Here is a 13,371-nt window from a genome sequence, read left to right as displayed (position 1 = left end):
TGGGAACCTCCCACCAGGCTAGGCCGGGCTGGCCCTGGCCAAGCCTTGGGCAGCTGCAGGGTGGGAAGCACAACAGGGGGCGCTCTCCCCTGGCAGTCAGTGCTGGCTGTAATGACCCCGTGCAGCACTAGGGGGCGCTGTGCTGCAGGAAACAGCACAGAGGCCTCAGCAGGGAGCGCTCTCCTCTGGCTGTCAGTGCTGGCTGCAATGCCCCCATGCAGCACCAGGGGGCGCTGTTGTCTAACATGATCTTAGACCAAGGGGGCTGCACTTCATCCTGGATATGGAGGGAGGGGGCATCGCCTCCTGCTGGCTGAGCCAGGTGTGGCAGTGCCAGCATACACAGGGGGCATCCCAGCAGGAGCCAGGCTGTAGCCAGGGACGGGAGCTGCAGTGGAGGGTTGTTCTGTCTGGAGTGGGAGTGGGGGGGTGGCCGCAGGGCGGGATGTCAGGGGAAGAAGGAGGGGGGTTAACATGGGGGTGGGGACTGACCCTGAAGAACGGCTGCTTCTTGACGTCCTCGGCGTCCCGCTCGCTGGAGCCCAGGCGCCGCTCCGGGTTCCTGCGCAGGAGCTGGACAGAGACACAGTCACGCTCCAGCGCCTTTCCCCCACCCCTGCTCTCCAGCCCTGGAGATCTCCCCCACTCCCACTCTCCATCCCCAGGAACCCCTCCCTGCCCCTGCTCTCCATCCCTGGAGACCCCCCATCCCCGCTCTCCACCACTGGAGACCCCCCATCCCCACTCGCCACCACTGGAGACCCCCCCCACTCTCCATCCCCAGGGGAACACAGGCGCTGCACTGAGCCACCCTTCCTGATCCCCACCCAGAGCAGAGCCCTGGAGCATGAGGATAGCTTGACCAGATGAGCCATACACTGGAGGGGCAGGAGCTGCTCCACGCTGGGGGCAGGGCCCCCACCTCCCCTCAGTGCCCATCCCCCCCCCCCCGGTGTCTGGCCCCTCCCCCCAGAGCCCACCCCCTGCTCCAACAGGCCCTTCGGGAGCTGCCCTGTTCCCTGGCCCAGCCCCAGTGTGTGTGGTGGAGGGAAGACCTGGCGCACTCACCCGGCGCATGACGCCAATGGCCTCGGTGGACAGGAACCGGGGGTACCGCACCTCGTCATTCACGATGCTGTCAAACACCTCCTCCTCATCGTCACCTGGGAATGGGGACTGCGGGGGGGAGCCAGGGGGCGGGTCAACGTCCTCCCAGCTCAGAGCGACCCCCAGCACAAACCTGCCACCACTCTGCCCCGAGCACCCCCCCCAAACCCCATGGAGCTGACCCCACGCACCTCAGCCCTGACCCAGCCCCCTCACCCTGAACCAAGCGCCCCCCCACCTCCAACCTACCCAATATCTCTCCACCTTTGACCCAGCCCCCGCCCTGTCCCAAGTGCCCCCGCCCCATGCCCCCTGCCTCTGACCAGGCCCCTCCCCCCAGCCCAAGCCACACCCCCTCCCTTCATTCAGACCCATCCCCCATCCTGCTGAGAGAGCCCCTCTGAACTAGTCCTCACTCGGAGCCCCTCCCCAACCTACCTGCCCCTCCAACTGCCCTCCCCCACCCCGACCAGCCCTGGGGTGGCCATGTGAAGGCCCAGGGTAAGACCCCGCCCCCCGACTCACCTCCCCCACCAGCATCTCGTAGATCAAGACGCCCAGCCCCCACCAGTCCACGGCGCGGGTGTAGGACGTGTCTGTCAGCACCTCGGGTGCCAGGAACTCGGGGGTCCCACAGAACGTGCTGGTGCGGTCGCCGTAGCCCATCCCTGAGCGGGGAGGGGAAAGGGTTAAACCCCGGGGTCCCCCCCATGCACTGAGCAACCCCCTCCCCATCGCAGGGTGGGGGCTATGCCCGGGGCTTCCTCCCAGCTCCCTGGAGGCCACAGACCCACCAAGGCTCCTGCCCCCGCCCCCCCTTCAACTGCCCCCAAGCTAAGCAGGGTCAGTGCATGGAGAGAGCTCCCAGAGAGCAGGCTACCCCTCAGGCAGGGCTGGCCCCAATACCCCAGTGTGGCACTTGGGGGCGCAGTGCTGCAGGGGGTGGGGTGAGGGCTCAGTAGGGGGCGCTGTGCTGCAGGGGCTGCCATACCTCGGGGTGGTTATTAACAACCCCTGAGCTCCCCCCAGAGCTGCGTTTGTCCTGGTGCCCCAGCACGGCGCTTCCATCCCCCTGCGGCCAGATACACGCCTCTCCTTCACTTCCTGTCCCAAAGTGTTGCATCCCCCCCGAGTCCTACAGCTGCCACGTCTCCCCACGGAAGTGGCTGCACCCCGGCGCTGGGTGAGCCACCTCATATAAGCAGCTTCTACGTTCCACCCCAGAGGTGGCTGCACTGCAGCGGCAGGTGGAGTGGGCATAGAGACCCCCAGCTGCCTAACGGGCCCCAATGGCAAAGTATCTTGACACTCACACGTAACTGCCCCTGGTACCCCTGCCCCCCTCCCTTGCCCTGTGCCCAGCACCCACCTTCCTTGCACAGGCCAAAATCTGCGATCTTCACAAAACCCTCCTTGTCCAGTAATAAATTATCCAGCTTCAGGTCCCTGAAGGAGGAGGGTGCGAGGGTCAGTGTGTGCTGGCAGGCTAGGAGTCCAGCCTGCTGGGATCTATCCCCAGCTATGGGGGAGGACTGAGGTCTAGTGGTTAGAGCAGGGAGGGCTGGGAGTCTGGACTCCTGGATTCTATCCCCAGCTATGCACAAAGTCCCTTCCCAGCTGTGTGCCTCAGTTTCCCTACCTGTACAGCAGGGTGCAGAGCGGGGAGCCCCATGCTGGGCAAGGGAATGTTCTCCCCTCCCCCATTGAGAGTCTCTTACCTGTACACTATTTTGCGCTCATGAAGAAACTGCAATCCGAGGACGACACAGGCGGCGTAAAACCTGCAGGGGACGATGGAGGCGGGGGGGGGTTTGTCAATGCTACAGCCTGTGCTGGGGCAGCCCCTCCCTGCTGGCTCTGCCATACAGAGCAAACCCAGCCCAGTGGGGGAGCAAGAACGGGCTGGGAGCCCGGACTCCTGGGTTCCATTCTTGGCCCTGAGAGGGGAGCGGTGTCTAGTGGTTAGAGCAGGGGGCTGGGAGCCAGGACCCCTGGGTTCCAGGCCTGGCTGGGACTGCCAGCAAGGCCCTGTGGGCTGGCGCGTGGCTGCCCTGCACTCACGTGGCCCGTGGCTCGGTGAAGACGTCAGTGTGGATGTGCATCATGAGGTCGCCGCCGGCTGTGTACTCCATGACGAAGCAGACGTGCTCGGGCGTCTGGAAGCAGGCGAAGAGGTTCACCAGGAACGGGTGCCGCGAGCTATTCACCGTCTCGAAGATCCGCTTCTCGCACATCAGGCTGCAGGGGAGGGGGACATGGGGAGAGGCAGGGAAAGGCAGGGGTGGGGTGAGGGAGTCGGTTCCCCAGGCCCTCAGGAGGGATCTCCAGAGGGAACTGGCTGGGTCTCCATGGCACAGGGGGGGAGGGAGGGGTACTGGGCACTCACCTCTCCACCTCATCCCGCGCCACAATGTCCCCCTTCTTCAAGGCTTTGATGGCGTAGAGCTCCCCTGTGCGGCTGTATTCGGAGAGCAGCACCTGCAGCCACACACAGCCGGCGTTAGGGGCCGCACCATGGCTGGGGGCCAGGGCTCCTGGGAGGGGAGTGGGGTCTAGTGGTGAGAGCAGGGGCTGGGCGTCAGGACTCCTGGGTTTTCTCCCCAGCTCTGGCAAGGACTCGTGGCACGACTGGGTGCAAATCACTTCTCTGTGTCGTTTCTCTGTCCCGCTGGGAAGGGCCTAGATGGGGGGCACTTTAGACTTCCTGCCACAGCAGGGGGGCTGCAGATGAATGAGTGGGGGGGAGCCCTTGAGGAGTTACTGGGGGGAGGGGCTGGGTGAAGGGGCACGAGTGGGACTGGGTCCAAGACTCACTTTGCCAAAGTGCCCGCGTCCCAGCACAGCCAAGAACCTGAAGTCATCCAGCGTCAAGGGCGTCGTCCTGGGGGGCAGAGGCAGAGTGAGAACCAGGCATCGCTGCGGCTGGCAGCCGGCGTGTGGCGGGGAGGGACCTGCGCACCATTGGGCAGAGAGTCCCCTTACCCCTCCCCTGGCCCAAGCCTGAGCAGGGGGGGCTGCGAATGGTGCCCCCCTAATCCCCACCCCCTCTGGGGAGAGAAGAGCCCCAGGAGGGGAAGGGGCTGCTCGCTTCACCCCTGCCCCCCGCACAACCCGACCCCCTCTGTCAGCCGGCTCTGGGCAGTGAGAGTCCCTGGTGGGGGCTGTGGGGGGCAGGGTGGGACCCTGGGGATGGGGTGACTGTCCCAGCGGGGGTCCCAAGAGGAAGGCTCTGGGGTAAGAGAAGGGGTCTGTGGGGAGGAATGGGACTAACAAGTGTGTGTGTGTGTGGGGGGGGGTAAGGCTGGAAGTGGGGAAGGAGTCTGGGGGAAGGGGAGGGGGGGCCAGCAGGTGAGGCTAGGGGCAAGTGGGGGAGGAATTGGGTCAGCAGGCAGGAGAAAGGCTTGTGATGGAGGGGCAGGGCTGGCAGGTGAGGGAGGGGCCAGTGATAGAGGGGTGGGGTCAGCAGGTGGGGGAGGGGCTTCGCATGTGGCAGGTGTCAACCTGGGTGGGGCCCTGTTGCCAGCTTTCTCCCTGGAGTGGCTGGGAGGCTGGAGCAGGGCTGGGGGAAGGGGTTCCCCCCCCCCTTGTCCCAGAGGCAACCTCTAGCGAGGTTGGGGGGACAGCGGCCGGGGGTCTGGGTCAGGAGCAAATGGGGCTGGGAGGGACCCTGTGGTCTCTGGGGCTGGGCAGATACGGGGCTGGGGAGATGGGGGGCAGCATGGGGGCAGGGGTCCCTCACCTGTGCAGGGTGCTATTCCCAGGCCTTCGGGTGTCTCCTTCCAGAACCGGCTCCTCATCTCCTGCTTGCGGGCTCTGGGGGGCAGACGGGGGGGGGGGGGTCAGGCAGACAGGAGCTCACCCGGCCCCCTCACTGCCCGCTGCACCAGGTGTGGGGGGGGCAGCTGAGATGGCACCACAGTCCCATGGCAGTGCTGGGTGGTGCCAGAGGTTTGCGGGATGAGCCCCGGGGGACAGCAGGGCCTAGCCTTCCTCACTGGGGTACAGAGGGGCCCAGCCATGAGGCAGGGAATCTGCATCTACAACTCCCTGCTTCATCTCCAGGGTGCCCATCCCCACGGACTCTGGGCGCAGCCGATGGCCCTGTCAGACAGGAGGGAGCGAGAGTCGAGTCCCCAGTCGCTGGAGGCAGGGGGTCCGTTCCCTCCCCTGGGCTCTGACTGCAGGGAGCCCCTGGGTCTGGCACTGGTTCCCCGTGGGGCTGGGTGTGGGCTGCTGGGTCCCCATAGCTGGTGCTGGAGCCCAGGGTGGGCGGTTCTCTGTGCCTGGCGCCAGGGACCCGGCCCATCCCTGCCATCCCCAGGAGCTGCACTAGGCACTGGGCTGGTGCCCTGAACCCCGAGCTGCCTGGAGCTGCTCTAGTGGACAGGACCAGCCCCCCACATGGCCGGGGGAGTCTTACCAGTGCGCCCCTCTCCGGTCGCTCCCCACCATCGGCCGGCTGGCCTGGCTGCTCCTGCTGCGACTTATCCATGTCCAGGTTCAGCTTCTCGATGGAGAAGTCTCTGCGGGGCAGGGAAGGCGGGGGTCAGAGGGGAAGACCCATGGGATCCCCCCATAACCCCCTCCCCCCAGATCCCCGGAGGAGCTGGAGCTGGGGGACCCCGCCTGGGAGGCTGGAGGGTCTGACGACAGGAGGTAGCTGCCCCCTCGTGATCCCCTCCCTGTAAGCATTTGTGGGGTGGGCCGGGCAAACCTCCTGCCCCCTTCCACAGCTGGGCGGTGAGGCACCCCCAGGCTCCTGGCAGTATCTGGGCTCTTGCCCCACAGATCTGGGCCCTCCCATCACCCCACACCCCTCTGGGGGGCAGCTGGACCGGCCTGCCAGGGGTGTGGGGCCTGCCCCTCTATCCCTTCACAGCGGGGGGCTGTCCCTGGGGGCCCTGCCCAACCCCCACAGTCCCGGGCCCCAGAGCGAGGACAGAATGAGCCCCCCAGGGGGCCATGCCGGGTGCGGTGAGCTCCAGCCCCCCACTCCCCCAGGGACCCCCAGGGGCTCACCTGGCCAGGCCGAGGTGGCCCTCGGAGCCGGGCCCGGCGGGCATGTGGGCCGAGGGGCTGTAGGCGCCGGTGGAGCTGGTGGTGGGCAGGAGGCGCCGTAGCAGCCGCACCCAGGTGGCGATGTCGATGTTCATCTGACGGGCGCGCAGGAAGGCCTTGCCTGGGGAGGGTCAAAGGTCACGGTGGGACTGGTCCCCCCCCATACCTCCAGTCACCCCCCAGATCTGCTTTAGGGCTGGGAATGCAGCCGAACCCGGAGCTTCAGCAGCAAGAGGCTCCGGTGCCCAGTGCCCGTCCCCTGGGGTGGGGGATATGGGGCAGAGCCCAGCGTCAGCCCCCAAGGAAGAGGGTGGAGCATAGGTGGCAGAGCCCGTCCTGATAGGGAGGAATGAGGATATGGGGCAGCGTCAGCTCCCAATGGGGGACGGGGACACAGGCTGGCATCCGGTGCCCACACATAACTCTGGGCTGGGGAGTTCACGCAGGAGCCCCCGTGGGGCGCTGCATTTGGGTCCTGCCCCCATCCAGACGGCACCTTGCTGCTTGGAGAAAATCTTCTTCTGCCTCTGAAGCTTGGGGATGCGCTCGATGACGGGGTCGAAGAAGGTCACCTGGGGCGGCAAGAGACCGGGGTGAGGGGCTGGGCCCGGGCGCGGGGGGCCAGGACAGGTGAGGTCACTGCACCCCCCACCGCCCCCAACACTGCTCTGTTCCTGGGGGCCATGGGGAAGCTCCCACTCCCCTGTGCAGTGGGGCCAGCACAGGCCCCGCTCCAGCGAGCCCATGGGGTGACTGGCTGTGTATGGAGGAGTCCGGGGCCAAGGCACTTCCCCCTCCCCCGGTAAATTTACCTTGATGGGTGTTGGGAAAGGGACAGGGCCAGTTCCCCTCGCCCCGAGGCCTGTTCCCTGCTCCCCGCTTCCCCTTCCCAGGACTGCTCCCCACTCCTTCCCCCCAGGGCCAGCTCCTCCCTCCTCCCGCCCCCCTGGGACCTGCTCCCTGCTCCCCTCTCCCTCCCCGGGGCCTGCTCCCCCTCCCTGTTATCCCAATCCTGCCCCCCGCGGGCATCACCTCGGCCAGCAGGGTGCCCTGGGGCTCCAGGTCCAGGTGGATCTCGTGGCGTTGGTTGTCCAGGAAATCCTCTAGCTTGAGGTGCTTCAAGGCACAGAGGCTGCGGTAATCCCGCCAGTACACCGAGATCTCCAGCTCCCGCGCCTGGGGGGCAGAGCCCGGGGTGAGAGAGGCCCCAGGGACCCAGCCAGGGCTATGGGGCAGCTGGAGGTGGGGGGCAAGACAGTGCGGAAACCCCACCCACCACCTGGCAGCTCCACCCATAACCCCTGCAAAGGAGCTGGATAATTGGGCTAAAATGTCCAGCAGTAAAACTGGAGCCATGATTAGGTTCCGGTGTAAACAGTTTCCCACTGACCTGGGGCCATTTTAACCCCTTCCAGTAGCTGTTTCTGCAGTGGCTCAGCTGAGTTTTGGGCCTGGGGTGTGTGTGTGACTACAACTCGGTTAGAGCTGGAGTGCAGACGGGAGCTGGCTGTGCCCTGCTAAACACTTTGGGCTGGGGGAGGGCCAGTCCACACTACAAAGTGACAATGTTGGAAGCAGAATCAGGGCTGGGCCATGTTGGAACCAGGTGCCCCAATGCGGTTAATAAGGTCAAGGGGGGACGGGGCAGCTGAGCACTGGAAGCCCAGCTCTGTTCGGGATCGGCAGTGCGGGCCGTGCAGCAACCAGGCTGAGGGGGCTGGGGGCCAGGACTCCTGGGTTCTATCGCCAGTGCTGGGAAGGGAGTGGGGTCTAATGATTAGAGCAGGAGGGCTGAGGGCCAGGACTTCTGGGTTCTATCCCTGACTCTGTGAGGGAAGTAGGGTCTAGCAGTTAGAGCAGGGAGGAGGGGAGCTGGGGGCCAGGAATTCCTGGCTCCACCTCCCTCAGAGAGGCTCATCTGATTCCGGTGCATGGCTGCCCTTCGACCAGACCCAGCGTCCTGGAGCAGCAGGGCCCAATGGTTGCGCCTCCCCCCCACACTCACCCTCTCCAGCTCCAGGGCAAAGGTCTGGTTCCAGGCCTGCTGGCCCACAGGCTTCCAGGCCGTCTGCCCCATCACAGTGTTATCCAGCTTCAGCACGGCGCTCACCTCATCTGCGGGGAGAGGCGCGCGTCACCCCCTGTCCATCCTACCGCTGCCTCCTTGGAGCCGGGCCCTGCCAGCGGAGCATTTGGGAAGCTCCCAGCACATAGTGCAGGGGTGGGCAAACTTTTTGGCCCGAGGGCCACATTGGGGTTGCAAAACTGTATGGAGGGCTGGGTAGGGAAGCCTGTGCCTCCCCAAACAGCCTGGTCCCTGCCCCCTATCCGGCCCCTCCCACTTCCTGCCCCCTGAATGCCCTCCTCAGAACTGCCGACCCATCCAACCCCGCCTGCTCCTTGTCCCCTGACCCCTCCCTCCCGGGACCCCCCCCACCCCTAACCACCCCCCGGGACTCCACCCCCTATCCAATCCCCCCGCTCCCTGTCCTCTGGCTGCCCCAACCCCTATCCACACCCCGCCCCCTGACAGGCCCCCCCGGGACTCCCACGCCGATCCAACCACCCCCTGCTCCCCGTCCCCTGACTGCCCCCCAGAACCTCTGCCCCATCCAACCGCCCCTTGCTCCCTGTTCCCTGACTTCCCCCCTGGACCCCCCATGCCTTATCCAACCCCCTGGCCCTGACCCCCTTACCATGCCGCTCAGAGCAGCATGTCTGGCCGCCGTGCCGCCCGGCCAGAGCCAGACACGCTGCTGCGCTGCCCTGCAGGAGTGTGCGGCCCGCCACCCAGAGCGCTGCACGCGCGGCGGCGTGACTGCGAGGGAGGGGGGACAGTGGGGGAGGGGCCAGGGACTCAAGGGCCAGGCAAGACAGTCCTGCAGGCCATAGTTTGTCCACCTCTGACATAGTGGGTACCATGCTACTGTACCAGTAGCCACCAGGGGATGCTGTTACACAGCCTGATGCTCTTTGCGTGCGAGTGAGTGTTCAGCCTCGGGAGACACGCTGCGTGTTGCTGGTGGCACTGTCCCAGCCTGGGTCTCTCCAGCGAGAGTCAGTGCTTGGGGCAGAGTTGCTTCCTGGGCATCAAGAGTTGGTGCAGGGCTGTGGTCCTGGGTTGCCCTGAATGCTACTGTGCCCACCTCTGCCCCAGGACTGGGGCATTGACAATAAATTAATTCTATTGAGGGTCTCCCCAGACTCTGTGTCACGATTTCTCCCCAAGGGGAAACCGGCTCACTCACTGCTGAAGTCGTCGGATTTGAGGATGGTCCGTCCGCTCAGGCTGCCGCTGCGGCTGTAGAGCCCCCGCCCGCTGCGGTTCATGAAGGAGGGGCGCGCCTCGCCGGGGTTGTTGCAGGGCAGCGAGACGGTACCACCACGGGTCCGGCCAGGCACCGACTCCAGCAGCCCACTGCAGCCCAGCAGCTGCACCTCCAGCATCCCTGCAAGGGGTGGGGGGCGTTAGAGCAGGGGGCTGGGAGCCAGGACTCCTGGGTTCTATCCCCAGCTCTGGGAGGGGAGTGGGGGGCTAGTGGTTAGAGCAGAAAGAGGCTGGGAGCCAGGACTCCTGGGTTCTATTCCAGCTCTCTCACGGACTTCTTGTTCCCTGGGGGCTGGTACCTGTAGGGCGCTAGAGGGCACCGCCCCAGGGGGCCGGTACTTTGGTGTTTGCCCCAGTGGGACTGTTGCCAGTGGGCCCTGGGGTGCTACCCAGGCAGCGGGTACCTGTGAGGGGCGAGGGCTTGCAGAGCGTGCTGTACTGGTTGTGCTGGTAGGGGGCGTTGTTGCGGGTGCTGAAGGCGGACGAGGTGGCCATGATCAGCTCCTCCTTGATGATGCAGCCCTTGGGGTGATCCTCGGGCAGCTCCCCCACGCGCCGCTCCAGCGCCAGGCGCAGCAGGTCCAGTTTCTGGCTCGACTCGGTCAGCTTCGCCTGGGCCTGCAACGGGCACAGTGTGGGCATGGCCCCTGAGACCCTCGTGTCCCCATATGTACTCACCCTGCCCCCCATGGCCCCCCAGGTACCCTGGCCCTGCACCCACAGATAAACCCCAGTCCTGTGCACCAAACCACCCCCGATACCCCCTGCTCCCCCTGACAGCCACCTCTGCTTGCTGCCCTGGGACCTCTGTCCTCCTCGATAGCCCTGTGGAGGGGGGATTAGAGGGGGGGCAGTACCTCAGCGATGGCCCTGCGGGGGTGGTGGTGTTAGAAGAGGGTCTGGGGGGCAGTACTTCAGTGATGGCCCTGAGGGGGGGTGAGGAGAGCCCGGGGGGCAGTACCCCAGCCATGGCCCTGCAGCATGGGGGCGGGGGGGCAGTACCTCAGTGATGGCCCTGCGGGGGGGGGGGGGGGGGTTCGAGGAGAGGCTGGGAGGCGGGCAGTACCTTAGTGATGGCCCTGTGGGGGGGGGGGGTTCGAGGAGAGGCTGGGAGGCGGGCAGTACCTCAGTGATGGCCCTGCGGGGGGGGGGGGGGGTTCGAGGAGAGGCTGGGAGGCGGGCAGTACCTTAGTGATGGCCCTGTGGGGGGAGATTTGAGAAGAGGCCGGGGGGGGGGGGCAATACCTCAGCGCTGGCCTTGTGCAAGGGGGGGGAGTTCGAGGGAGGCCAGGGGGGACAGTACCTCAGCGATGGCTCGGGGGGGGGGTTCGAGGAGAGGCCGGGGGGGGACAGTACCTCAGTGATGGCTCTGTATGTGTGTGGGGGGGGTTCGAGGCGAGGCCGGGGGGGGAGGGGGACGGACAGTACCTCAGCAGTGGCCCTGTGTGTGGGGGGAGTTCGAGGAGAAGGGAGAGGACGCGGGGGGGGGGGGGGGCAGACAGTACCTCAGCGATGGCTGGGGGGGGTGTTCGAGGAGAGGCCGCGCGGGGGGGGGCAGACAGTACCTCAGCGATGGCTGGGGGGGGAGTTCGAGGAGAGGCCGCGCGGGGGGGGGGGGCAGACAGTACCTCAGCGATGGCTGGGGGGGGAGTTCGAGGAGAGGCCGCGCGGGGGGGGGGGCAGACAGTACCTCAGCGATGGCTGGGGGGGGAGTTCGAGGAGAGGCCGCGCGGGGGGGGGGGGCAGACAGTACCTCAGCGATGGCTGGGGGGGGAGTTCGAGGAGAGGCCGCACGGGGGGGGGGGCAGACAGTACCTCAGCGATGGCTGGAGGGGGAGTTCGAGGAGAGGCCGCGCGGGGGGGGGCAGACAGTACCTCAGCGATGGCTGGGGGGGGAGTTCGAGGAGAGGCCGCACGGGGGGGGGGCAGACAGTACCTCAGCGATGGCCTTGCGGTCCGGCGTCCTGGCAGAGCCCAGCAGACGCAGCACGTTCTTGGCCCCCTCGGACACAGCGTGCTCCACGCGGAAATGATGGCGCAGCTCCTCGATGCGCAGCTCCATGCAGCTCAGGTCCAGGTTCCCTGCGGGGGGACAGTGCTGGGTCAGACCCCTGTCCTGGAGGGGGAGCTCCCTGCAGGGGTGGGGGGGCAGACCCAGAGGCCCTGCCCTGCAGCCATAGAACAGTGGGCAGGACTCCTGGGTTCTATTCCAGCCCCGGAAGTGGAGAGGGAGCTGAGGTTCACAGCTGTGATGTCCCACCCCAGAAGTGGCTGCATCTCAGCACCGGGACAGGGGTCCCTGTATAACCAGCCTCCGTGCCCCACCCCAGAGGTGGCTGCACATCTAGGAGCTGGGGCGCATGGCAGTGTCCTATCCCATTAACCTCAGCCAATGCCTCTCCAGGTGTCTCAGCTCCGCGGGGCTGACCGGTGAGCACCAGGCTAGGAATTAATGACCAAAGCCGGGCTCACTACTCCTTGAGGGGCTCTGGAGAGAAGGGAGGGGTTGCCGCCTTCCCTGCGCACCCTGCATAGCAGTAGAGCTGTGCCCCCCCCCCCCCCCGCCAGCTGTGCCTGTCCCATGGGCTTGGCTGTAGCCAAAGCTGCTAGGGTTCCCTCCCACTGAGCAGCGTTGGCGGGGGGGGGGGGGGGGGGGTGGGGAAAGCCCAGCTGGACTACCTGGGTGCTGGGGGAGCCCTGACCCGGGGGATCCAGTGTTTGGGGGGGATCCCTACCCTGTGGCTGGGCCATGGGACGCCAGGGGGAGGGTTCGCTGGAAAAACACCTCCCAAGTTGACAGGGCTCCAGGATCTGCTCGCCGGGCCCCACCCCCTGACCCTTGGGAGAGCAGCCCCACAGCAGTGTAGTGAGCAGGGCTGTGGGGAGCAGAGGATTGTGGGAGTTCGGGCAGGGTGAGTATCTACAGCAGGAGCTTATGGACACCGGCCCGGCCCCCACGCTGCTGCCCATCCCTCACCGCTCCTTGTCTCCCCACCCCCCCACTGCCCTGTGCCCCACGGCTCCCCAGCCTATTTCCCCTCCCCCCACTGCCCCTCCCACCTTGCCCGTCCTCGCCATCGGGTGGTACCACGTCGGCCTGCGCGGCTCTGCGGATCTGCATGCGGATGATATTGATCTTGGTCTTGCTGTCTTGCAGCATCTGCTGGGCCGTCTGCAGCAGCTTCCGGTCCTGGGGGCAGACAGGGGATGGGGTTGGGGGGCTGCTCAGCCCAGAGCTGTCTGAAGAGCGCCCTGCCCCCCACCCCCATGAGTCTGACCCCCGCATATCAGGGGCAGCTCCATGTCCCAGCCCGGCCCTTGTGGGGCAAACCCCTTGTGCCCCTTGGGGGCTGGATGGGCCCTGGGGAGCAGGATCCTCTCTCCCCACTGGGGGGGAGCTCTGGGGCTGGGGGCATCACCAGCACCTCACCCCTCCCTGCTGCTTTCCCCAGATCTCCCCGCCAGAGCCACAACACTGTCGCTACCCCGGGGGAAACTGAGTCACGGAGCGGGGACGTGTCTGGGAATCGCGCGGCGTCCCTTTAAATAGTCTGTCAGCCCTCGAGTGGTGCTCACTGGGTTCTGTGCCAGAGCAGCGGGGTGGGGGGAGCTGGGTCCGGCCTGAGCAATGGGGGAGCAGCTGGGGCTGGGCAGGGGGAGGCTGATTATTATTGTGGGAGATACACATGAGGGGGAGAAAGAGAGAAGGGCTGGGGGCTGGCAGAGAGCAAGGGAAGGGAGCGGGCTGAGGAGGGCAGAGGGAGGGACTGGGGGCAGGCCTGAGGAGGGGGAGGGGCTGGAGAAAGGAGGGGGCTGACGAGGGTGGGCGAGGGGCTGGCTAGAGAAAAGGGGGGTGGGGCTGGGGGGGCAGGCCTGGG

At 66.4% G+C, this 13,371-nt stretch overlaps 1 protein-coding gene across 2 annotated transcripts in view; it reads right to left on the bottom strand.

Moving 5' to 3' along the window:
* PKN1 (protein kinase N1) overlaps nucleotides 1-13,371 on the bottom strand; it is a 47,499-nt gene that overhangs the window by 2,797 nt on the left and 31,331 nt on the right. For both annotated transcript variants that reach the window (XM_054012467.1, XM_054012466.1), the window contains exons 4-21: nucleotides 12,554-12,683; nucleotides 11,430-11,575; nucleotides 9,898-10,111; nucleotides 9,414-9,614; nucleotides 8,171-8,280; nucleotides 7,198-7,341; nucleotides 6,662-6,737; nucleotides 6,127-6,286; nucleotides 5,528-5,630; nucleotides 4,847-4,920; nucleotides 3,922-3,988; nucleotides 3,494-3,585; nucleotides 3,169-3,345; nucleotides 2,826-2,888; nucleotides 2,477-2,553; nucleotides 1,633-1,775; nucleotides 1,069-1,176; nucleotides 493-573 (exon numbers count right to left, since the gene is read on the bottom strand). In XM_054012467.1, coding sequence (XP_053868442.1) covers nucleotides 493-573; nucleotides 1,069-1,176; nucleotides 1,633-1,775; nucleotides 2,477-2,553; nucleotides 2,826-2,888; nucleotides 3,169-3,345; nucleotides 3,494-3,585; nucleotides 3,922-3,988; nucleotides 4,847-4,920; nucleotides 5,528-5,630; nucleotides 6,127-6,286; nucleotides 6,662-6,737; nucleotides 7,198-7,341; nucleotides 8,171-8,280; nucleotides 9,414-9,614; nucleotides 9,898-10,111; nucleotides 11,430-11,575; nucleotides 12,554-12,683 — 2,166 coding nt within the window. The remainder of the gene's footprint in view (nucleotides 1-492; nucleotides 574-1,068; nucleotides 1,177-1,632; nucleotides 1,776-2,476; nucleotides 2,554-2,825; nucleotides 2,889-3,168; nucleotides 3,346-3,493; nucleotides 3,586-3,921; nucleotides 3,989-4,846; nucleotides 4,921-5,527; nucleotides 5,631-6,126; nucleotides 6,287-6,661; nucleotides 6,738-7,197; nucleotides 7,342-8,170; nucleotides 8,281-9,413; nucleotides 9,615-9,897; nucleotides 10,112-11,429; nucleotides 11,576-12,553; nucleotides 12,684-13,371) is intronic.

Source organism: Malaclemys terrapin, chromosome 23 (assembly GCF_027887155.1).
Source record: "Malaclemys terrapin pileata isolate rMalTer1 chromosome 23, rMalTer1.hap1, whole genome shotgun sequence".
Classification (NCBI taxonomy): Eukaryota; Metazoa; Chordata; order Testudines; family Emydidae; genus Malaclemys; species Malaclemys terrapin.
The sequence above is the reverse complement of the archived record's forward strand: the minus strand, read 5'-3'. Positions and strand labels throughout refer to the sequence as shown.